Raw genomic sequence first — 26,545 nt, forward strand, 5'->3', positions numbered from 1 at the left:
CCTTTACCTGGAGAATTCTGAAACTTTATGTGTTGAAGAATTAGAGTAAAAAGTTGTATTTACAAAACCCTTTAAGTTAGGGTTTAACTAACCAACAACAGGGTGTACTCACCTCCACCATGTAGTTAGAACACCCAAACAAATCATTTACTCCCTCCCAAGCACCCACCTGTTCATTCTCAATTTCCTATCTCACCTGAATTTCCTACCCACTACTTAAATTTGATATTCTAGTTTCATCTTCAATGTGCCCTCACCACATATTATCATTAATTCTGTTCTTTAACTCTTAAAATTTTAACTTCTCTGCTCCCTGTAAGAACTTTAAGTTCAGCACATGTCCCTCTCTAGCTCTAGTGGCAACACTCTCTAACTGGTCTCTTTGTCTTGCCAGGACACTCTCCTCAGTGCATTTTGATCCCAACTTTAGTTATCTTTCCATAATGCAAATCTTATTAAGGTAAATGACTGTTTAAATCCTTTATAAGCGTCTTCTCAAGGTAAAACAGTAAGTGGCAGCTAGGCAAAGACTTTGATCAAGGCCCTGTTTTTATAAAGGAGAAACATACACCTAGTATTGCTAAACCTTCCAATTTTTCACTTACAAAAAAATCTACATTTTTAAAGTAAAATGTCTCAATTTAAAAAGTTAGCAAGTGATTTGTTGTTTTTAAAAACACTGCAAAACTGGCAATTTGAATAATGACTGGATAGTTGATGACATTAAGAAATTACTGTTAAATTTTTTTAGCTGTAAAGATAGGATTATAGTTATTTTAAAAGCTTATATACTTTAAAAATATACACAGAAATATCTATTAATGAAATAATATTTGCTACAAAGTAATATGTTAGGGGGAGGAGAGATGAAGGGGAAAACAGATGAAACATGTTAACCACCAGCTGTTAATTGTGATATGTACATAGGAGATCATAAAAATCATTATTCACTGTATTAGTCTGTCTACTCTTTGTATATGTTTGAAATTTTCCATTAAAGTTAGAATACACACTGTAAGGCTCATATGCGCATAGGATTTGTGACCTCCTATTTCCACAGACTTTGATGATCTGACTACTATCTACTTTACCAGACTCATCTTCAACAACTCCCCCTTGGAACATGACATTCTAGCTAGACTAAGTGACATTTTACTCTACAAATTCTTTCATCCCTTGATGTTTCTGCATATATTCTTGTATCTGCTTATAAATATCAATGCCCCTATCTGGCAAACTTCTAGTTTACCTTTTACTATTTATAAGGCAAGTTGCCCTATGGTGTAAAAAAAGAATGTATCTGGTCATTGTCCCCCATTCTTCGCAAAGAGCTTCAAAAGTCTTTGGAACTTCCTTAGTGATAGGGAGTATCTTTGGTATGTTAATTGGAGGACTCCAGGTGGACCTCCAGATAGCCTCAGGATGGTGACTGGTCACCAGAAATACCAACTATATGATTAGAGTGGGGATCCTCAGCCATCTGATCTACAAGAAGGGGAAGGGGGCTAGAGATTAAGTCAATCCTGTGGCCAATAATTTAAAGTCATACCTATGTAAAATGGAATTCCAAAACACTTCTGGACACTGGAGCTGAGAGGAGCATCCTGGTTGGTCAACACAATGATGTGCCCGGAGGGTGACATGCCCTGACTCCACAGGGAGGGAATGCAAACTGCACTTCTTCCGAAATCTCCTCCTATATCATCTCTATAATAAAACTGTAATCATAAGTATAGCACTTTCCTGAGTTCTAACTGTTCTAGCAAATTAATGAACCTGAGAGGGGTCATAAAAATGCCCCAATCTGTAGCCAGTAGCCAGTATACAGAAATACGGGTGGCCTGAGGATTCCAAGGACGTGCAGCTGGCATCTGGAAACCTAGGCATTCTTACAGAGAAATTGGTCTTTAACCCATGGAGTCTGTATTAACTCCAGGTAGTGTCAAAATTAAACTGCAGTTGGTAACAGACCAGTTGGATTAAAATGAAATACTCCCCTAACTGAAAGATCCTTAGAGTACAGATTTTAAGACTTACTTGTTATTGTATACTTCAAAACTAGTACAGTTACTGGCATATAGTAAGTGCTCAAAAAGGATCACTGAACCAAAATTAATTCAGTTCTCCCCTTAAAGGTTTTAAAATAAAATATATCCCAACCAAAAAGTCACTAAACTCTAATTAACATGGGTGAGGAGGCACTTCCTGAAATTTCGATTTAAGTCCAGAATTTTAACTTACAGTCGATTCTCGTTATTCGCGGTAGTTATGTTCTATAAAGTCGCCGCGAACACTGAACATTGCTCCTAGGGGAAATACAGGGTTAGGTTCCTGCGAGCCTCTGGTCACAACATTTTCATCAACCAATAAATACAAAACCTTGTTTTATGTGTGTTTAAGTTTAAAGACACCTTATTTAATATATACTGTTGATTCATTAACATTAAATTCACAGCCAATAGCACTGTAATTCACACCTGAACAAAGCTTATTTAATAACTATAATCATAAGTATAGTATTTTCCTGAGTTCTGTGAATATTTCTAATGCATTTTCTCCATAAGGCCCATCTTATGCCTCGAAACACTAGACAACCCCTCAACACCATGCTTGGAGGCCATTTTAAATAGTGAAATCAACAAAAAGCTAAAGCTAAAATGTGAACAACATGGTACTAAACAGACCACAAAAAGCACACTTGTTTATAATATGAAAAGTGAAACAAGGCCTCAGCTGGGAACGTGGGCATCGGGCCACTCAAATATTTTGCCAATCTGGATATGTCTATGAATGATCTTGAAAGCACCGCCAGTATGAATTTGGGGGGTTACAAACGAACTTCAGCAAGTAAGCAAATAACAAATACAAAATCCATGAATGATAAAGACTGAGTGCATAACATTGAGAAGATCACTTATGCAATAACTCATTTATAAAGACTGAAATTAGTTGTTTGGCACTGAGGAAGAATTGCTAATTATTACTAATCTGTAAAAGAACTCTTAGTATAGGAAAACTTAAATTACTTTTAGAATGCTATAATAATGAAATATTTTAAGATCCTTAACATTTTCTAGGACTCATTTTCTTTTTAAATATACTCGAGTTTGTTTAATCTCATTTTGTGAACCCATTTTTCTAGAATAGATTGCATTTATTATACTTCTTACTGGACAAATGGGTCATCTTCATCAGTAAAAATTATTATTCAAAGCTGGAACCTTAGGCTGCTGGGTGCTCTTAGGGCCACTTCTAGTCTGTTACTCATGTATGTATCCATCCATCCATCCATCCATCCATCCATCCATCCATTCATCAGACTCTTATGGAGTCCCCTATGGTCAAGTACTCCGCTGAACAATGGAGATGTAATCACATACAATAAAGTCCCTGCTTTCTTGGTGCTTGTATTCTAGTTGGGGTAGAATTTAACCAAGTAAAAAATGACCAAAAAAAACCCGCCACAAGTTGGATACTATATAAAAGAACCTAACAAATGGTGAGAATGAGAGAGAAAAGCCTTAGGTTGTAGGTTACAAAGATCTCTCTGAGATGACATTTACCCAGCAACCTAAAGGATGAGAAGAATGGAGGGGAACAGCATTGAGGAAGAGAAGAGCATGTGCAAAAGCACAAAGGCATGAAAGAACACAGAAGGCTGCAGTAACCAAAAGGCAAAAGAGACGGCTACACCACATGCAAGGAGAAACATATGAGGGAGGCGGAAGAGATAAAAAGGGATCAGATCATGCACATCCTCCTGGGCCACAGTATGGAGTTTAGATTTTATGCTAAAATAATAGTCTCAAAACAGGATAGAGAAATAACTTCATTTACATTTTAAGATCTTTTTTGCTGCTCTGTGAATTATATGGAGGCAAGGAGAGAAGGAAATATATTTTGGACACTGAATCAACAGTGATAGACTAAAAGTAGGAAGTGGAAAAAAAACAATGAAGGATATCTACCTTTCTGATTTAAGGAAGATGGTGGTACATTTTCTCAGATGGAGTAGAACAGGAAGAATTATGAATCTGAACATGCTTGAGTTTTTAAGTACCTATGAAATATCAAGTGAAAACATCAAGAGGAAAACTGTATTTTCGAATCTAGAGCTCAGAGATAACCTGGGGTCATTACACAATTGTGGTATTTATGGAATCAATAATATCACCTAAGGGGAAGATAACACATGGCAGAAAACTAAACAGTTATTAAGGAAGTGAGAAGTAGAGTTCATGAAGACAATGCATGTAACAAATTTGGCTATAACAGAAAACAGGGAAATAGGCCAAAACTAAGAAATGGAAACGGGAAAGGCTTTGTTTTTTAAGACAGAAGACAGAGGCAGGGCTGTAACTCTTCTTTATTTGTAGTTGCTGTTACTTTTAATAAGAGATCTTTAAAAAAAAAAAAAAAAAAAAGAAGCATGTGTATGGGTGTGTGTGCTAACAGGAATAATTTCCAATGGAAGTGAAGCAATTTACGACAGGGAAGAAAGGAAATGGCCAAAGGAGCAGTCTAGGTAAAAGAGGGAAAGGGGTACAGAGCACAAATGTAGGAATGGGGGCCTGACAGACAGGACACCTCTTCCATGGGCCAAAATTAAAATATACAAACATTCTTTACAAATATAGAGGGGCTGCACAGGTAACCAGGGTTGTGGGCTTGGTGGTGAGAAAATGAGTGCAGAGCTCTGGCTTCAAGAGCTGAAGCTGAGGCAGGCATGCATACTATTTGAGGAGTAAGGGTTTGGGTTGAAAAGCTGTCAGAGAAGTGGAGCATACAAAGGCAGCCAGGCAGCATGGAGTAGCCACCTAAGATCTGAAAATTCCAAGTAAAATCTAGAAGTACAGCTGCACAGTTTTCCTCAACAGTCAGTGCTTCGTACACAGTTGGATTCCATACCATATGGTTCCCTTGTACTAGACTTTAGCTCTGGTCTCAGTTTTTAGTCTTGTCTTTTGCTATTAGTTGGTATGTCTATCTCAGCAAAATGACTTGCAATCTGCTTGTAACTGCTGCACCATGCCTTTCTAATATGGGCTTGGAAGACAGATATAAAAGCTAATTAGCTTTAGATTCTATGTAGCAGTTAATAAGAATGGTTACAAAAATACAATTAGAGAAAAATGCTTTGCGTTAATGTTCTAAAATTGCACATACAATATAATCACAACCATGAGAGGAAAATATGAATAGAAAAGATTAGAAGGAAATACAACAAAATGTACACAGTGATTGTCTTTAGCTGATGAGAATACAGTCCATTACCTCTTATTTTCCCTTTTTATCAATTTATTACCTTTTTCTATATCACACGCATTACTGTGTTTGAAAGACGGGGAAAAACTTTAAAAAATAAAAGGTATTAAGAGGATCTCACTAAAAACTGAACTTCTTGCATTTAAGTTAAATGTATTAATCTCACTGTATTTTATGACATTTACCTTGGCTACTGAGTGGCTTTTTTTTCACTTACGTTCACTTCACAAATTTGCGTGTCATTCAAATTGTCAGCAGTGTCTCAGAAATTAAAGCCAACCTAGGGTTACACTCCACTCAATCACTGAAATATTTTTTAATAATTTTCTTGTAAATCTCTTACATAACATACTAACAGGCCATTCATTATCTTTCTTACTGAAGTTCAACAGCACTGAAAAAATATGTATCAGAAAATGTATGTATATATACATTTATATATGTATAAAATATATTGATGTAGACGCCTTAAAAATTTTAAACAGCAATGTAATTTAAAGCAAACCACTTCAAAATTTTTCAGAAGTAAAAATTTCAGAAATTTGAAACGAAAATCTAAACAAGAATACAGAAAAACTTAGTACTGAGAGCAAGATAAAAAAATTTTAATACATAATCAATACAAAACTCTATTTCAAAACACAGGTCATATAGACACTTTCAGTCTTCATTCTAATCCCAATAATTTCGACAAGTGAGAAAAAACAAACTTAAGAGAAAACAAATACTGCTTAAAACCTAGAAGACCTTTCAGCACAAGTAGCTAAAATATCGTTTGTCATATACACACACACACACACATTATCTTGTTATTTACTGGAAATTTTAATAGGACAGCATGGCATTCTGGAACTGGAAGTTAAGATGACTAAGGCAAGGAGAGAGCAAGGGCTCAGGCATTCCACCAGGGTAGTAGCTGACTGTTTACACCTTTCCCTTAGGTCATAGGTCCCACCTACTGTGCATTTGAATAGTAGGTTTCTCTCACCAAAGGGAACTTGTAGATTCTTGGATCAGGCAACATGCAAAAGAGAACAGGCAAAAAGAATTAGAGCAACTGAATATGAAGGTGTTGGTATACTGTGCTCTTTACCCAATACAGGATCAGACAAAATCAGAGTAAATCCAACCATAATGTATTTTCAATGAGGGACACATGACAGGAAGTGGCAAACCAAAGTGAGAGCCTCCGGAGATAAAGGGGTAGAAGAATGCATAAGGTTTGAGCTAAACAATCAGGGAAATGGAAAGCAGATTCAGCAAGGAAGCTATTGCAGGAAAAAAAAAAAAAAAGCAAAATCCTACTTCCTCATGCAAAACCCACTATTCAAATGTACAAAGAATGTAACCTATCACTTACCTCTCCAAGAAAAGAGGGGCCAAGCAAACTTCAAAACAGAAAGGAACTTTAATTACAATAGAAAGTAGAGAATACTATGGTTACAATACAGTAGTATGCTGGACACGATAAAGAACATCTTCAAATGATCTGAACGACCGTTAAAAGTGTTCCTTATGTTAGGGAAAAGCAGCTCAGACAAACCAACTTCCGATGATTTTTCCTCCCTTTGTGAAGAGAGGGGGTAATAGAGCAGTCTGAGAGCACTAGACTGTTCACTGTCGGGTTTTCAAAGTTAATAATACATGCTCACAGGTTACAGGCAGAAGAGATTTTATTACTTAAGTTCTTGTTAAAGCAGAATCCCTTCAACAAAATCTGATAGTCATATAAAAAGGCATGTAAAAAAAAAGGAGAAAAACATTTCTCAGAAGAAAAAATTTTCTCTATTAAAAAACCCTGGAAGAATGGAATACAAAATATTTATAATTTAGTAATGTGGGACAAATTTAATTTCAAATAATGAGGTAAGAAGTATAATTTGAATAGATGATATTTCTTAAACTCTACTTTGTACTTAGCATGTCTGTGGTAATCAAAATCAATGGTGAGATACCTTTTAATTTAGAATAAAAGGTGGCTACGCAGTCACAGAAAAGCCAGAAGAATACAGTAAGTGAAGAGAAACCATACACTAACTACATATAACCTGTATGATTAGCTTATAAAAGGCTAAGTATCACTAGGAACAAAAGGTAGAAAAAAAATCTTAAAAAATTACTCTGTAAACTGCCAAAAGAAGTCACAACAATTGTAGAAAAGTTCACCTCCACCAAATTCCAACTCTGTTCAAGTATGTCAGTTCCAGGACAAGGTCTGGAGTTGATGAGCGCCATAAATCAAATAAAGACTATACTGTGAACTGAACTTCAGGATAAGAAGCTTAGATCTGTTTCATTTTTCAGTATGTGACTGTGAGTAGTTAAATGAGTTTTCTCATTCGTAAACACATTATCACCTACTGCAGAGAAGGACTAGACCCTCACCAATCTTGCTTTTACTTCCTAGGTACAATGAAAACTACATTCCCAGACACACTTGCCCTTTGGCCTTAATTAGTCACAGGGCCCCAGCCTATGGAATGTGGACAGAAATGATATATCGACTTCTAAGTGTGACCCCTTGCATCTCCTGAAAGATCCATAGCCTATTCCCTTTATTTGCCAACAAATACAACATCTAACAGAAGATTCCAAGGTATCAGGAGGAACACAAGGGCCACAAGACAGAAGAAGCCTAGAGTACCTAAGTCACCACTGGAAAGACAGCTGAATCTTTAAATACCATTTTGTCAAGAATCTACCTTAAGAGCTGCCCAACAAACCCTTTCTAACTCTCCCATATGACCCTGATTCCTGCCTGAGGAAACAGAATCAGAAACTTTCATTAGGTTCAGACATTGAGATTCTGAGGTCATAACATACCCCAGTGCATCTCCTCTCCTAACTAATTCACAGTGTACAGATCCAAACAGCATAAGAGAAATAAAACTTTTGATCAGTATTAAGTTTTATAACATTGTAAAGGTAATTTAATGGCATTAAACAAGGCTAAAGACTATGCAGTTATTTTTTAAAAAACTAGAGATCTACAATACTAACAGCAATATATGTTATTTAACAAGAGCTAGAAAATTAGTGTTTTTCTAATATTAAACATCAACAGGCCAGTAATTTATAAAGTAAAAATTGTTTATTGCTTCAATTGTTTATTTACTTCTTTAAGTAAATGGCAGGCTTACTCTTTAAAACATAATAAAATCCAATGGCACTTTAAACCCTCCATTCCAAAAAGACACAGATTGATGAGAGATGGACATAAATTAAGTTATATGATACAAAAAGACAGGCCATAACTTTTAAGGCAAATATGAATATTTATTTACAATATGAAGATACAATACTAGTGGGACAAATATTAGAACGATATATATAGAACCTAAAAACAACTCTCTTCTGTCAGACTCACGATTAACCTTTCATGGTATCTACACAGCTGTTCATTTGAATAGTTCTATTCAGTTGTTCCACTCAGTACAGTCACTCCCAAGCCTTCCTACACTATTCATAATTTTAAAAGTCTTCATGAGTCTTTCCCCTCAAATTCTTTTAAGCATGTTACAGATGATAAAGAATGCCCTCAGATCTTTCTCTTTAACTCAACAGCATCATATGGTTTAAAATGCAAACTGTCATTTCTGATCAATATTTCTACATAAGCAATTCACAAGGGATTTTACATTTTACCAATATTAAAACAGCATAATTTCATATCATTAAAGGTTGGTGAAACACTAATTATCCCAAAAGGATAAAATCAATGATCTTATTGAACACAGTTAGGCAACAACATTAAGCGATTTAACTTCATGACCTAAAAATTCCAGGATTAACATTAAAAAAAGATAAATCTTACACACACATTAAAAAAAAAAAAAAAAAAAACAACGGAGGAAATGAAACAAGGAGTAAGTAACTATTTCCAGAAAATTCTGATTGCTATAGTTGGAACCTGATTTAGAATTAGAGACAGTGTTAATTAACACTACAGTTAATCGGTTTACAAAAGCAAGTCAAGATTACAAAAAATTATCAACTTCATATTTATTTTTAAATGCTGAACTCTCCCTCAAATCTGTAGTATGTGTATTTACAAAACATGTAGTATGTATATTTACATCCATGCTAATATTTGTCGAAAAAAAAACATTTTAATTATAATACATAATTCCAATATTAAAAGAATTTGGTTTTCAATCTCTGAAGTTTTAGTCTTTACTAGTAAATGTAAGTTTCACAGAAACAAATGGAAAGCAGATTATGTAAGAACAGGAAATTGCCTATACCCTAAAATGACACAAGACTGCGAAGATCTTTGGAGCCAAAAAGAGATCTGGAGTCTCACTGGAGATTCATCATAAACAGAATCTATAAATATGAATTCTCAGTAGAAATGAGCTACCTTAACATACTTTTATCTAGTTCATTAAATCAGATTCCATTTATTTAGAATGAATGGTAATTTGCCCAGCTGATGTTTATCCTTTCATGATCTATGGAAAAGGGTTTTGATAAGCAAAAAAGTAAACAAGACTACACATTTAAAAACTAGCTACAGATGACTGACTTTTCTCTTATAAATAACGCTGACAGAGGTTTTAAAGTTTACTAAAACTTTAGTTATTATTTACTTTGCTAATAAAACATACGTTTTTAAATAGCCGTTCTCTCACACATTCTGTGTGGGTGTGCACACGTGCATGCGCCAGCGGTCAAAAAAAATTTTAAGCAGTCTGAATAATATTTTTCTGTACTTAAATGATATGAAAAGAAGCAGAGAAAATAAATTCAATAAAGGAGATTTAAGCTTTGTGGATAGAATGACCTTGATCTAATCATAAAATCTTATTATTTGTCTTGCAGTGTATGAAATCATTAGGAGGATAGGATCTATCCATTGTTTTCTAACTCCAAAAGATCTAAACAAAAGAAACTAGACCTACAAATTAAGAGAATGCAGTTATTTACTGGAGATGAACAGTTAGAACAAAACTATAGTTGTGGTACCATATCTATAACTTACCTTTCATAATTACACAGGATTTTGGCATGTATTTCTATAGGTCATTTTCCTGCAATTGTCTCATATCCCCTATATTCAACTTCCTTACTTGTGACATTATTTTATTGTACACATATCAGCAAGGCAACTGAGCTCTTTTGTGGAAGGATTAGGAATAGTAGTAAGCTTACAGCACAGTAGACAAAATTAAAACCAGCAAAATAACTTTGACCTCTCCTTGTTAAGTTAAAGTTTAAAATTCTTTGCAGTAGAACAAAGAATCCCTAATTCTCATAATAAACTCTCAAATGAGTCATCAATAATCAAATATATGCTCTCAGTCATTTTCCCAACAATGGTAAAAATATTTAATCACTTCAATTTATAGTCTCCTCCCTGTGTTGACCAACTGTTTAAGGAGGTAACTATGGGAAAAGTGATGTGGTATTTTCAATGGCAATGGACAAAAAGGGACATGAAAGGGGGAGGACTGAATTGTTCACCATGATCCCATTACCTCTGTACCAAAAAAAAATAAACTACTAATGTCTAAAGTAAGAAAAATAAGGAAGCTAGATTTTTCTCATAACTTCCCTTTGTCATGTTTTTAGAAAACAGGAATTCACGCTTAACTTCTGGTAAGTCCATCAGTCTGAGACTTGAACTAAAGAGAGATTTCAAAGTACCAGACACAGTCAGCCTAACCTTGCCTTACCTGCCATTACAGAGTAGCCATCGAGCAAGAGAATAGTGAGGTATAATCTTCTGCATGACACTGGCCATCACCATGGTAACGACCAGCTGTATACCTATCACACCCTGTATAAAAAAACAAACAAACAAACAAACAAACAAGTTTAACAATGAATAAATTTAGATTTGAGGACAGTGGTGGAAAACTTTGTATACATTCCAAAAATTAGACTTTAAAAAAGATGAGTTTACAATTAAAATACATTATTATTCTGGCATTTAAGCATTCAAGACCACATGTTTAAACTTAAAACATTTAATCTCATCTCATAATCCTCTACAAAATTCCCCAAGGGTAACATCCATGTTAATAAAAGTTAAATGGGTTAGCATGCACATTTAAAATCAATTCCCAAGAAACGTTCTCCATTATTTAAGGGTATCCAAATGAAGTAAAAAGTAGTCATTTTTTCCATCTTTCTCCAAACTTACTCTATTCAATACACTTAAAACACGAGCTTGGCAAGCTTTAAAAGGAGTATGCCTACCTTTTACTTCTAAGGTGATAGTGAACAATTAAATGATTAAGTGAATGATTAAAGAGCATTAACCATATTAAGTGTGATGACAGAACTGGCCTAAAAGTCACTACTAGAAAAAAAATTAACTCGTGCTATCATCACCAACTTCCAGTGGGTGGGCCTTCAATAATGTCCAAAAGCCTCCTTAGTTTACTCTCATCAGTCTCTCCCTATTCTCTACTATAACGAAGTCAAAACCTTCCCCATCTCCACACTTCCAACCTCCCTCATCTTGTACTCACAAAGAAAATAAACACCATTAAATGAAAACCCTCCCTTTTCACCAAGAAGCTCATAATCATTTGTATCTGCACCCATCTTTTCCTCTACCCTCTGGAAATAAAGAGCATCTTCTACACAAATCCCTTCAAATGTGCTTAAGAGCCCATCCTCCTTTTGATTTTCAGGAACGTCAACCTCTGAATAGTTTACTTACTATATCTTCTAAAATCTCTTCTGTATCTGAATCCTTCCTACCCACATTGTAACATCTGTAAGTCTCTTTCATCTTTCTGAAACATAACAATGATTTTCCCTCATTACACAGCCCTCCTCCCTAATATTCATAGCTACTTGACAAAAGACTTATTTCCAGTTGCTTCTATGTTCTTACATCCCCACACAGTTCCCATTTGACGTTCTTCTTCAGCCCATTCCACTGAAAGATCTACCATCAAGATCACCTCATCTTAACAAATTATCTTTCCTTATTTTAAGTCTCAGCAGGATCCCACAAGGCCTACCACAGGCCTTCCTTTACTCACACCATGACAATCAATTCTTCATACTCCTCTTTGCTAGCTCCTCCCTCTATCCAAGCAGTCCAAAAATAAGGCTGAATTCCTACTTCAAACATAATATACCAAATAAGAACATAAAAATATAAAAATGTTTAAAAGAAGCAGTATAGTGTACAGGTTTAAGAGCATGGATTCTAGACCTAACCTGCCTGGGATAAAATCAGCCAACTAACTACTAGTTGCATGACTTTGCAAAGGTCATTTAAACAGTATGTACCTTTATTATCTGTCCTATAAAATAAAGCTATTCACTTAACCTACCTAATCAAGCTGTGGTTATAAATTATGCCTGATACAGAGAAAGTTCCATATGTATGAATACTATTTATTGTTATTGTCATTGTTATTACCTCTATTATAACTCTTTTGAAGTTTTTATTTTAATTCTGTAAGAAAACTTTTTAAATTTCAAGAAGAGAGAAGGCTTTCAAGAAATGACAAGTCTCGGGGCCCCTGGGTGGCTCAGTTGGTTAAGCCTCTGACTTTGGCTCAGGTCATGATCTTGCACTCCATGAGTTTGAGCCCCATGTCAGGCTCTGTGCTGACAGTTCAGAGCCTGGAGCCTGCTTCAAATTCTGTGTCTCCTCTCTCTGCCCCTCTGCCTCTCATGATCTCTGTCTCTCTCAAAAACAAATAGAAACATTTAAAAAAATTTTTTTTAAACTGACAAGTCTCCTGATTGAAAAAAAAAAACCTAAAAACTAAGTTGAAAAAAATCAAATTTCATTTATTATAACAAACTGTGCCACCAACAGTTCATCACTGTAAGAAATGTAGTACTGTGGGGTGGAACGGTAATAGAAGGGGAGGGTGAACATGCGCAAGCAAAGGGTACACAGGAACTCTATACATTTCAATTAATTTTGCTGTGAGCCTAAAACTACTCTAAAAAGTAAACTTTATGAATTAAGAAAAATCAAATTTCTGCAATAGAGAATGATATAAACAATGTCAAATGACTGGGAAAACACATCTGTAATTCACATGACAGAGGGATCATTTCCTTATTAGATATTATAAACGGAGTTCTTACAAATCAACTACAGTAGTCCCTCCACCAAATCAGTGGGAGGTATGTTCCAAGACCCCCTGTAAATGCCCAAAACCTTGGATAGTATCGAATCCTATATCCACAATGTTTTTTCTGTACGTACATACCTACAATAAAGTTTAATTTATAAATTAGGCACAGTAAGAGATTAACAATAGTTAATAACAAAACAGAACAATTACAACAATATACTGTAATAAAAGGTACCTGAATGTGGTCTCTCTCTCTCAAAATATCTTACTGTACTACAGTCACCCTCCTTCCTGTAATGATGTGAAATGATAAAATGCCTACATGATTAGATGAAGTGAGACGAATGTCGCAGGCACTGTGACATAGCATTTGGTTCCTACTGACCTGACTGTATCTCAGAAGGAGGATCATCTGCTTCCAGACCATAATTGACCTTGGGTAACTGAAATCACTGGGAAGTGAAACAGTGGATGGTGGGGATGAGGAGGAATAACTAGTGTACTAACAGACCAAATGCCTAATTAAAAAAAAAGAGGAAAAATATGTACAGACAGTTCTCCAAAAAAAGGAAGTAAAAGTGGTTCTTAAACAGGACGGCTTTTAAAATGCTTTTTAAACCTGCCTCAACTCTCGTTTTACTGTGGATATTTTACTGCCTTAAATTTTACCAACTGGGTTAAGGTTCAGACCACTTTTATATTCACCTAACATCAAAGGTTACATTTTTACCTTTCTACTTTCACATTTCCTATCACTTGAATTTACTACCCTATTTTCTGTGTAGTTTGTGATAGAAGTTCTGCAATCTCCATACAATGAATGCCATTACAAAGAATTCTTTCAGGCAGAACAAGGCCAAGAAATATATTAGCAAGTATGTCAGAAGGTTGGTCTATTTGAGATTATAGACTTAAAAGCAGAAGATAAGTTTTTAGTCAGGGAAAGTTTTGTGGACCAAGTGAACCTCAATCCAGTCTTTAAAGAAATAAGTGATAGTATCACAGAATCTTCAAGGTCATCTAGTACAATCTCTCACAAATATACATATACCAATTTATTAGAGTGTAAACTCCTTAATAGCAGAAATCATATTTTAGTCATATCTAGTAACTGTTACAGGTATTAAATGGCATTTCAGAAAGACTGATACGGAAAATATATATGATGGAATGTGATGAACAGTGAAAGAGAGGTATTTTGCTCAACTCTCTTCTTTTGCTTCAAATCACTAAGCATGATATTGCTGATAGATGCAGAAGTGAAGATGTAAATCATGCAAAGGCAAAAACAAGTATCAGCAAACTGGATTGAGGATAATTAGAAATATGAACTGGGTTTCTACAATGGCCCAGACCAGAAATAATGAAGCTTTAAATTACAGTGGTATCTCTGGTACTGAGAAGAGAAATGCATTCTGATATCTTTGTGCAGAACTCAAAAGTTTATCAAATATAGAGGCAAAGGAAGAATTAAAGAGAACCCCAAGAAAGGCAAACACCGCTCTCAATGTAGTAGCTAATGTTTGACTAAAAAATGTTCAAGGCAAAAATGTAACCTGAACACTATTCATTATGCCACGTCCACTTTTTCTTTCAAATAGATTTCTTTTTTAAATTTACTTATTTATTTTGGGACAGAGAGAGTGCACACGTGGGATGGGGGCAGAGAGAGAGAGAACCTCAAGCAGGCTCCCCACGGTCAAGTGCAGAGCCCAATGTGCGGTTCGATCTCATGAACCATGAGTTCATGACCTGAGCTGAAATCAAGAGTCGGGACACTTAACAGTGTCCAGCGGCTCAGGGAGCCACCAAAGCACCCTGCCACTTCTACCTTTTTAAACGAAGCTAGAAATATTTTCCCAAAAGCTCATCTATATACTGTCCTAAATGTATTATTATATAAGTCAGTCTTCTTCTGACTTTCTAATAGAAGTCAATGAATCTTTCCTAGAATGTTATCTAATTTTTAGGGAGGTAAGATTATGTGGAAATGATTTCACCAAAATTATTATATTGTATGTTACCAGTTATATATTATCAATTTAATAGATTAATACTAAAATAAACTTTTGAGACATTACTATGAAATTAGCAATTATAGTGTACATTCTAGGGATTAATGTGTTAAAGTATAAAAAATATTCAACTCATTAACTAAGGGACACAACAATTTGAAATTTAGAAACAAACCATTCTAAAAATAAATACATAAAAATCATTCTAATAACCTGCCTTCACCCCAACTTAGTATCTATGTATGCCTAAGTTTTTTCTTTTAATGTTTGTTTATTTTTGAAAGAGAGCCAGACAGAGCACAAGCGGGGAAGGGGCAGAGAGACAGAGAGAGAGAAAGAGAAAAAGAGGGAGACAGAATCCAAAGTAGGCTCCAGGCTCCAACTCATGAACTATGAGATCCTGACCTGAGCCAAAGTTGGACGCTCAACCGACTAAGCCACTCAGGTGTGCCTATGTACACCTAAGTTTATACAAAAGCATGATTACTGAACTGTTTAACTTAAAAATAAAAATCCCTGAATATTTCTCATTTTTAATTAAAGACAATGATTAAATACATTTAGCCATAAACAATCAAATATTTCACAACAGAAAACAGTTAAACTGGGGAGAGATACAGTGAGGCTACAAAGTCCATCATGGCTCAAGTCTCAAACACAACCACTGGGATCAATGACTCAAGTAGCCCTAATGCTTTTATTAATGCATCAAAATTTAACCAAAGTGATGGTTTCTGTCTAGATTCATTGCCAGTAGGCCCTGATTCTCTTGATAACTAAAAGTGGGAAAAGTTGTTCGTGAAATAGCTCATATGACCCAAGATGGGTGAAATACTACGGCAACTTAGGTTTCAACTTAAGATAACTTTCTATTATCTATTAACCTGAAGCCATGAAGAGCAAGACAAAGTTATTTGCCTTTAGTCTCTAGAAGAATAATCATTTCAAGTTTTGTCAGTAATCATTTCTGGGTAGGTTTAAAAAGTTCTTACCAAGGAAAATTAAACAACTCTCCAAGAAATAAAATATATCAAATATCAACATTTTATCTTGCTTGTCAATACAGAAAATAAAACTCAGAATACTGTGTCAGACTTAGTAGAGTTGACATTTTGTTTTGTTTCATTAAACTAGCTCTCCTGCTAACCAACTGAAACAAAGCACATGCTGTTTAACATTAGAAGGCATATTTGCATATATACTTGGGACTCAGACACCCCCAAACGATTTCAAGTATAATCTCCCTGAATAAATTAGAAGGGAGAAAAAGGAAAGAGGATATTACCTATAGAGGCTGTTTTTAGGCAATAGGCTTGAGCAAAGCTAACCTGAGTAAAGCAAAAGGGCCCACAGCAACCAGACAGCTGACTGCAAACAAGCTCATTAAGCAACCCACCTCAAAATAAGTATAGGCCCTAACTGACCAATTACAACCAGGCACAATTCCTAAGATTACCAAAAAAGGGGAAATTCCAAAGTCCCCACATTCCCTCACTCCACCCTATAATGTGGCCCCTCACCAATGCCTGTGGCAGCCTCTGCTCTATTGACCTGCCAGCCACTCCCTTGAGTGTATTCAGTAAACTTCTATCTCCTTATGCCTTGGATGAATTCTTCACTGCCTTGCCACCGGTCCCCATCCAATTGGGACACCCCACATTTGGTGGCCCCTCATCTGATCAGAGCACCCAACGTTACCCAATAACCTTCCTAATTTTTGTCTCTTGACTGTTTACATCTTTTACTGATAGCTAGACATGTTGAGATAGACTTAAGAGATGCTCAAATAATTTAAAGGTATACATTTTGTTATTTCAACCTAGATTTACATAAAACTTCAAATTCACACTTTGAGCACTTAAACTACCTCTGAGCAATTTACAAATGAGGAAATCGGGTTCAAACAACAAAGATCAAAGTTAGACTTATCCAAAACCCAGACCCTTAATTTCCAACCTAAAGTTTTTTCCACTAAATCAATTCAGCCCATTCGATGAACATTTAATGAGCAACAAAGTACATGCGCTGAGCATTAGATCACTCAAATGCAATAGGGAGAAATAGCAGAGTCCCAGTCACCAATGAGCAGCCAGGGAACTAGGAGAGTAAAGGGACCATTACGATACAAAGTGATGAGAGGATAGGCAGAAGGTTCTGAGAACACAGTAAAATGAGAGAGAGAAAGAAATTATTAAGGGTGAAAACCTATGAAAGGGCATTTTGGATGTTAAAGCATGAGTCAAAATCCAATGAACTCAGCTTGAGTGAACGAGCCATCAGTGGTATATGCTTCAAAACTAAAGGGTTTAGAATGTAACCTAAAGGCAACAGGAAACCCATGAGAAGTAGTATGATCAGATCAGTATTCAACAAAAATTGCTAACCCCGCAGCACTAAGATAGCTAAGCTCAGGTATGACAGGAAGAACTGTGCTAAAGTCAGTAGCAGTACTGCAGGTATAATCTCTCTTACTTTGGTGATAAGAACTGTATATCACCATATATTATGTGACAAATTGGTTAGGGTCTCGGTCAAACAATGTGAAAAATGATACAAATCCAAATTATATCACTGTAGAAATTATTTATATCTATAAACAGGAAAAGCAAATAAAAATTTAATTTACAAGTACAGGCTATCTGCCTAACATATATCCAATATCTTGCTGGCTGTTATCAAGAAGTTGGCAAAGGAACTTTGTGTTTCACAGACTTAAATCCCAAATACTTAGCACAATGACATTTAGAATAGTTCAAGGCATATAATAGGGCATTCGATATTTGTTGAACAACTAAATGAATGGCAACACTGCAAAAGAATATGTCTTAACAGAACTTAAAATCCAAGATTATCATACTAGGTACCAAAAAATTAAGACAGTATTGCAGGACAAAATTGGACAGTACTATGAACAAAAGCTAGAGAAACTGAACAAACTGCATATGAAAGTTTCATAGATGGGGTACCTGGGTGGCTCAGTCGGTTAAGCCCCCGACTTCAGCTCAGGTCATGACCTCATAGTTTGTGGATTCGAGCCCCACAATGAACTCTGTGCTGAGAGCTCAGAGCCTGGAGCCTGCTTCAGATTCTGTGTCTCCCTCTCTCTCTCTGGCCCTCCCCCCACTCACACTCTGTCTCTCTCAAAAATAATAAAACAGCAACAAAAAAAAAAAGAAGAAGAAGAAGAAGAAAGAAAAGTTTCATAGAGTGAAACCTAACATGGAAACTAATATCACAGAGATAAAGAGTAAAAGGGAATTCGAGGCTAAACGAAAATGTGAACAGAGAGTAACCATGCAACAGTGAAAATCTTAGCTCAACCAAAGCAGGCTTTTTGTATTATAGGGCAAAGAACTGGAGGAAATAAAATGAAAACAGAATCTAACATTGTTGAGTCTTCAAAACCAAGAGGACACATAAGATCACCTTGGAAGACTTTTAAGCAAACAGGATAGGAAGATGAAATAATGCCAGTAACATATAAGAAAAATGAGACATAGAAATATATTAATTAAAAAGAAAACCTAAGACTAAGGTAGAAGCAGTTCAAACTAAGAAAAAAAAAAAAAGATAAAGTATGTCAGAAGAAAACCAATCAAACTCTGTGAATGAACATGAAGGAAAACAACTGTAGAATTAAAATTAAGACGATTTCAAAGATATTTTCAGGATATTTTGGTTTGGGTGATTGTAGAATCCTAGAGACAATGTGCATGAAAACTGCAGGAACATCAAGCCTCAGGCAGGCCTCCCAAGGACAGCAACTTAGCTACATTCTCAGCTTTTCAGAACACACACAAAAAATGCCTCACTGGTACAACCAATCTACATGAAACAGACTGGCAATAATCAGGTTGTAAGAATTTTATCAACTAATTTACAGTGAAACATACACTATCAAGTAGATCAGATGTTAAAGTACACTAAGTGTTCCATTCAATCACTGTCTTAATGATCCTATGGAGGTCAAATAATAAGTAGGCTGCTTGGTGAGTAGTGATTGAGACCAAAAGGCAGCACTGAGGGATAGCTCATTCATTCAGTGCTGAAGTTTGAATATACAGAAGAGCTAGGGGCAAAATACTCTCAACCCTAAATAGATATGGATAAATATGTTTAAATCTGGCTAAACTTCTAGACTTTCAACTGATAAAACTGCATTCCAATTGATATACTCTTTCCAAAGACAAAAACCTAAATAAAAACTATTCTATCTTTCAATATGTAAATACCACTGCTTTGGCTACAATCTAGTCTATCTTAGGTCTTGGAACCAATCCATATCTAAGTTCAAGGTTAGAGAATAACTCGTATCTTGCATCAGGTGTTTGTATCAAACTCTTACAGTGTTAACCACTCCTGACTTCCACCTACAAATAATATGTGATAAGTGGTATGGTAGAGGTCAGTGCCAGTGTTATGGGAGCACCCCAAGAAAGGCAGTGATTAAATCCAAGTGGGAGAGCTGGGAAAGACTGGTTCACAGAGGTGACATGTGAATTAGTGTTAAAAGGTTAAAGAAGTATCCCACTCTCACACAGAAAAAGAAAAAAGTTTAGACAGATACACCCACCTGTACAGAGAGTAAATGGCAAGATCCAAAACAATGAGCAATTCCACATGCTTTAGACTTTGATAGGGGTTGCACATAATGGACTTTTCTTCAGGTACTCGGAAATAAGTTCAGGATCTTAAGACTGGAATGAACCAAATCCATTATATATATTTTGGAAAGATATATATATTTTGGAAAGATAACTATGCCATCAAGTAGAAAATTAAAGTGAAAAGTAATTGGAAGCAAAGAGGTAAAATAGAAGCCATCTGAAATAATACAATGAACACCAAAAAGCCTGAACTAAGACAGCTTCAAAAACAAAAGCAAAACCAGGAGCACCTGGCTGGCTCAGTCAGTAGAGTGTACAACTCCAGATCTCGGAGTTGTGAGTTCAGTCCCCCACTGGGCACAGAGCTTACAAGAAAGATAGAAAGACAGAAAGACAGAAAGAAAAGAAAAAGAAAGAAAGAAAGAAAGAAAGAAAGAAAGAAAGAAAGAGAAAGGAAAGAAAGGAAGGAAGGAAGGAAGGAAAGAAAGAAAAAAGGAAGAGAAAAACCAAAAAATTAAATTTTTTAGAGAAAAAAGGGAATTAGGCATAAAATTATTAATTATCTCTGTAAGGGAAGTATCAGCAGATAAGAATAAAACTTAAGCGGGGCGCCTGGGTGGCGCAGTCGGTTAAGCGTCCGACTTCAGCCAGGTCATGATCTCGCGGTCCGGGAGTTCGAGCCCCGCGTCAGGCTCTGGGCTGATGGCTCAGAGCCTGTAGCCTGTTTCCGATTCTGTGTCTCCCTCTCTCTCTCTGCCCCTCCCCGGTTCATACTCTGTCTCTCTCTGTCCCAAAAATAAATAAATGTTGAAAAAAAAATTTTTTTTTTAAAAAGAATAAAACTTAAGCAATTATGTAAAGATTAGATGGAAATAATGGACAAAATTATTCTTTGAAGAAACTGAGCAATAACAGGAAAATCTGATGGATACTAGAATGGTTGACAAAGAAAATATATTTAAAATATACCCTCATAAGGAGGAAAATAAAACATGCTTAAGGCAAAAGGGAAGGAACCAATGTTGGATGGGTGCTGAATGTTCTAGAGACGGGTTTGTGGGAATTTAATCACTTAAGATTCAGAAATAGATGAGACCAAAGGTGCAAGCTGAAAAAAACTTTATGAGACGTGTCCTACTGAAGAGAAGTACAAGTAGTGTAGAGATGTATTAAATTTAAAACCTGAATGGACAAAGTTTGAGAGACTTTGAAGAATAAACAAACCAAGCTCAGGATCTTGGCAATGTGACTGAGAAGAGGTCTAGAAACTCAGGAAGAAAGGTGTGATATACATGTGGATGACTAACAGACTCAAGCTGGTTAAAAAAATAATAATAATAAAGATTACTTCTAATAGGTTTAAGGGCTGTATAGATTTAATCAAGATGAGAAACTCTTCCATATAATGCCAAAGCAGGTAAAAGCAGCCTTAAACAATCAATAACAAGCAAGGAGAATTCTTGCCAATAGACTATTTCTAGAATCTTAGGGTTCATTATGTGAGCTACGCTGGTCCTTACTTAGCCCCAGCCCTTACAGACAGTTAAACAGGTCTGAAAATAAGAAAAGGAAAACTTTGCTGAATAAACAAAATGAAAATAATCAAAGGGTTTGATAGAAAACCAGCTAAAGAATAAGGTCACCTACTGATTTAATATAGGTTTATTAAACAAATCTAATGAAATCACAGATACTTAACTGTTCTGACCTACCAAACAGCAACTTCATACAACTCAAAATAATACTACCAATAGAATTATATAAATAAGAAGGTAAAATCAGAGAAAGAAAACTGTAAAACATAATTACCAACTGCTCTGATTTGAATTTAAGCACATGGGTTTTCGAATTTAATTGCTTACAGAATTTGTTTGATTTGCCAGCATGGTGCTTCACAGCACAAAATGTGCTTTTAATTCTTTAAAGTAAAAAGTATGAGCAGAAATTTTTGCTATTTTCCAACTGAAAGTAAGAAATTTAATGTACTTTAAAGCCAAAAATCAAAAATTCTCAATAAAATACCTTGGTACATCCTTAATATCTTAATAATACATACAACATAGGAGCATGCATGAATTTGATATAACTATATTCAAAAACAACTCCAGACTTATTGCTGCTTAACATGACGATATAAAACCATTCCTTGGAATTTCATTAAATTTATAAATAAACTTGAGAAGACATGTTTCTTGACATAAATTGGTAAGGCAAAGTCGTTAAAAAGTTGATGAAGAGGGGTGCCTGGGTGGCTCAGTTGGTTGAGGTTGAGTGTCCAACTCTTGATTTCAGCTCAGGTCATGATCCAAGGGTCGTGGGATTGAGCCTGGTGTCGGGCTCCACACTGAGCATGGAGCCCGATTAAGATTCTCTCTCTCCCTCAGTCCCTCTCCCCCACTTGTGTGCACTCTCTCTCTCTCTCTCAAATAAATAAATAAAAATAAAATAAATAAAAATAAATAAATAAAAGATAAGTAAATAAAAATAAAAAATTCTCTTTAGGGATGCCTGGGTGACTCAGTGTCTGACTTTTGCTCAGGTCATCCATCATCTCATGGTTCGTGAGTTCCAACCCCACATTGGGCTCACTACTATCAGTGCAGAGCCAGCCTCGGACCATCTGGCCCCCTCTCTCTCTGCCCCTACCCCTCTCATGCTCATGCTCTCTCAAAAATTTTCTAAAGTATAATTTATTGTCAAATTGGCTAACATACAGTGTGGAATAAACACTTATTTTTTAAAAATCTTTAAAAAAATGTTGGTGAAGAATGCAGTATTTTTAAAGATGGTAACAAGCCACTTCACCTTTTTCTAAGACATTCATAAATGTTCCATTATAGTACTAATAAGCAACAAATAAAAGGTTCAATGGAAGACGGCATTCTTAAATGTAGTACTCTTCCTTAACTGTATTTTCTGACATTACAGAAAATACCCCTATAGATGTATATCCAAAGAAGCTATTAATTACAACTAATAAATTTGTATTTAGCATTTATAGATCATCAACTTCAAACCAATTCCTACCCATCCCTCAATATTCACTTCCCTTATAAAACCTTCCTTGTTAAAAAAAAAAAAAAAATACATCACTCCAAAACAGACTTTATCATGTTCAACTGTGACCAACAATTTATGGATCTCTTCTCCAATGAAACTACTCATCTCACTTCTTGAGCCCTAACCCAACTCCCCGGAAAGTGCCTAACACGGCAGGTTTTCAATATATATTGAATACTACCTTTTAGATGAAATAAAAGGATAAAGCATAAATTTGCCTACTGTCCTTCACTACATTCAATTCCTATGTGCCAAGCACTAAACTTTAGCATAAAAAAGAAAATTATTCACTTTAAGATCAAAAGACAATACACTGTATTTCAGAGAAAGTAGTCTGTTTCTATAAGATAATACTCTCAATTTAATGCAATTTAAGTCTGTGTTACAAATACTTTCTTTTAAACAAACTAAGAACGACAACTTTGGTAAGTACACTAATAAAACGTCATCAAAACAAATTTAAAATAAAAATTTTAGCTTAACTCTAAATTTTAAGCCACACACAAAAGCCAAGAAAATTTAAGGTGTACTCCTAATGGTAACTGTTGGAAAGATGCACTTACTGTAAATATTTTAATGTACTGAATAATTAACCATACTAGAATCAAAGAACTTCGCTGTCACTAATAACAGATGAGCTAGCTCTCTCTGGGACTCACTCTTATCTACAAAAGATAGGAGTTGGCAAATGATCTCCAAGTTCTTAAAAGATCTTATTGTTGATGATTGCAGTTATTTTAAATAAACACAATGGATTACTGGCATTCACACACCTACCATTTCTAAACCATCGTCAAAGCCTGTGAAGTGTAGTTACTGCTGATAGGAACAATTATCCCTTCTTCATAAGGATTAAATGAGCTAACATTTATAGGAGACCTGAAAGTAAATCAGAGCTCCAAGCTCTGATGTAAAGGAGTATACCTAGCCCATTGCCCAGCATTCTCCCCTCTGTTAGTGGTTTGCAGGAATTTCTCTCAGGAGACTTGTGAATACCAAGAGTTTTACAATATTATTTTGTTTTGTTTTTTAAGTTTATCTCAGATACTTGGCCAATTCTACCTATTAAAGGATTCCTTTTCTTGATGATCTGAAATGTTCTTTTTCAGTGACTATCAAGAGAAAGAACTATGATGACCTTCAATACTTCTAATATGATTGAGAAGCTCTCTATCAAAATCAAAAGTACTCAATAAATAACAGAATCAAGTTAGAAAAGAGTTGTTTAAAGTTTATTTATTTACTTAATTTATTTAGAGAGAGAGAGAGAGAGAGAGACTGACGGGGGGGGGGGGAGAGAGAGAGAGAGAGAGAGAGAGAGAGAGAGAGAGAGAGAGAGAGAAATCCCAAGCAGGCTCCATGCTGCCAGTTCAGGGCCCAATGAAGGACTCGATCTCACAAGCCATTAGATCACAACCTGAGCTGAAATCAAGAGTCAGATACTTAACCAACTGAATCACTGAGGTGCCCCCAAAATAGTGTTAGTCTTAACCAACTAATGTTTCAGTTAGTTATGATTTAACATTATAATGAATGTTACCAAAGCTTTCTTATCTGTCCCTCCTGATTAGAAAACAGACTTAGTTTACAATTCTAATTCTAGTTAGCATCTGACCCACCCAACCAACAAAGCTGTCTGGTAATAAATGATAAAATGAAGCTTCACTGTCCTAATATTAATTAACCTAATACAGGGAAGGGAAAAGACAATAAGCAAGAATTTAAACTTAAGAAAATTCTACTAATAAATGTAACTATTAATAATGTAAAACTTTTCAGGAAAAAAAGTCATGGCTTCTCTTCTGAGCAAGACTATATATATTCAGAAACAAAAGACATAAACATTCATATTTGAATACATATGCCCATAAATCACAAAGAATTAGAAACATTTTTAATCAATCATTTATACTGATCATAAAAATGACTAAAATCTTCTGAAATGATAAAAATACTTAACAAACATAATGAACTTAATGAAGTCATGATGGAGCAGAATCCTCCAATATGACTTTTTCTTTTAGGAAAAAAAAAGCAGGAAAGTGTGGCATTGCTTTGCTAGGTAAATCATTGTATTTGGGCAAACAGTGGCAATCAAATGGTGAAAGATAACAAAAATCAGCTAAGCACTGTGTAAAGGGCAGACACAGATAACTACATAAAAAAAATAAGCAATCAGATTAGTATTTCAAAAGGCGTCTACTACTTATCAAAAAGATAAAAGTATCATGTTTATTTAAAAAAAAAAAAAAGCCATAGCCTACCATAGCCTTATAGTGCCTTATTTGTGACATCATATGATGGCAATCTATACTCATATATTTATAATACAGAAAAGAACAGCTTGTTGAAGTTCTTTCTTCGTAATTAATTTCTGGAGGAGAAAGGTCTCCCTTTCTCTCTCTAGTGTCCCTTATTATTTTCCATCTCATCTCTTCTTCACAATCCAAACCTCTCTACTTCCAAGAATGTATTGCAAAGACTCATCAATATCATCCAGAGCTTCAACTTTTTTCCCTAAAAGACCTTTATGATAAGTAAACAGTTATGATCAGCTGGAAGTAAGTAACACGGCAAGGTGACTTTTAAAAAAATGTACTGGTAGTAATAACCTTTATCATGTGCATTGACCATATGGTAGGGAATGTACCCTATGATACTATGTTATTTGCAACTCAGGGAGAAAACTAAGTTCTAGCTATAAGCAACAGGTAGTCCAAGTGAAAGGATATGAGCAAGCCAATCCTTAGAAGGACTCAGGAAAAGAAATAGGCTGAGACAGGCTTTTAGCACACTAGATACTTAACAATGGCAAGAAATTCCAATTCATCTCCAGTTCTCTAATTGCTCCTCACCTCATCAATGTTACTACAAGTCTATACTAGAGGCGCAATGGAAATTAATACTGTACAGAAGGAGTGCCTTAACTGGATGCAATTAAGGTGGAGAGAATATGAAGGACTGATTTCTTATTTTGAGTGAATGCAGCAATGTCAGACCTGTTTGGCACTTGAATTAGGCTAATCATTAGTGCTATGCATGACAGTAATGATTGATTTCTTTAATAGTATATGAGATGTAATAGAAGTTATTAACTAGATTGGGAAAGACTTTCTAGAAATATAACACCCTAATGTTGTTTCTATAGGAAAATGTTCTGGAAATGACTCCTCTCATAAGTTAAAACCTATGAAATGTAAACAGTAAGACTGGCACAACAATACAATGGCCAAACTGCCTGTGTTCAAGTCAAATTCCACCACCAATAACTGTTTAATTTTGGAAGAGTTACTCTAATCTTGCTGTGTCTCCATTTCTACATCTGTGGAATAGAGGTTAAAAAAAAAAAAAAGCAGGTAAAAAAGTGGAGGTGGAAAAAAAAATCCAAGATTAAATACTTCATGAAGATTTAAATGAGTTAATGTAAGTAGGATACATAAATACTTTTACTTAAATAAAATGAGGAAAACTAAAATTCAATTTCTTACCCACCTAACATACTTCTACTTACCCTTAAAAGACCTAGTCCAATCAATCCTCT

The 26,545-nt window shown here is 35.3% G+C and overlaps 1 protein-coding gene across 7 annotated transcripts in view; it reads right to left on the reverse strand.

The window, feature by feature from the left end:
- Positions 1–26,545, reverse strand: part of TMEM161B (transmembrane protein 161B) — a 72,250-nt gene that overhangs the window by 38,884 nt on the left and 6,821 nt on the right. For 3 of the 7 annotated variants that reach the window (XM_047866214.1, XM_047866185.1, XM_047866178.1), the window contains exons 2-3: positions 10,941–11,044; positions 2,242–2,306 (exon numbers count right to left, since the gene is read on the reverse strand). Coding sequence is in view for 1 of the 7 variants with exons in the window: in XM_047866170.1 (XP_047722126.1) it covers positions 10,941–11,044 (104 nt within the window). In the remaining 6 variants the exon portion in view is untranslated. Of the gene's footprint in view, positions 1–1,549; positions 1,719–2,241; positions 2,307–10,940; positions 11,045–26,545 lie in introns of those variants that run through there. The other 4 variants (XM_047866195.1, XM_047866205.1, XM_047866170.1 and 1 more) reach the window with 4 other exon arrangements.

This window comes from Prionailurus viverrinus, chromosome A1, assembly GCF_022837055.1.
Source record: "Prionailurus viverrinus isolate Anna chromosome A1, UM_Priviv_1.0, whole genome shotgun sequence".
In the NCBI taxonomy this organism is placed as follows: domain Eukaryota; kingdom Metazoa; phylum Chordata; class Mammalia; order Carnivora; family Felidae; genus Prionailurus; species Prionailurus viverrinus.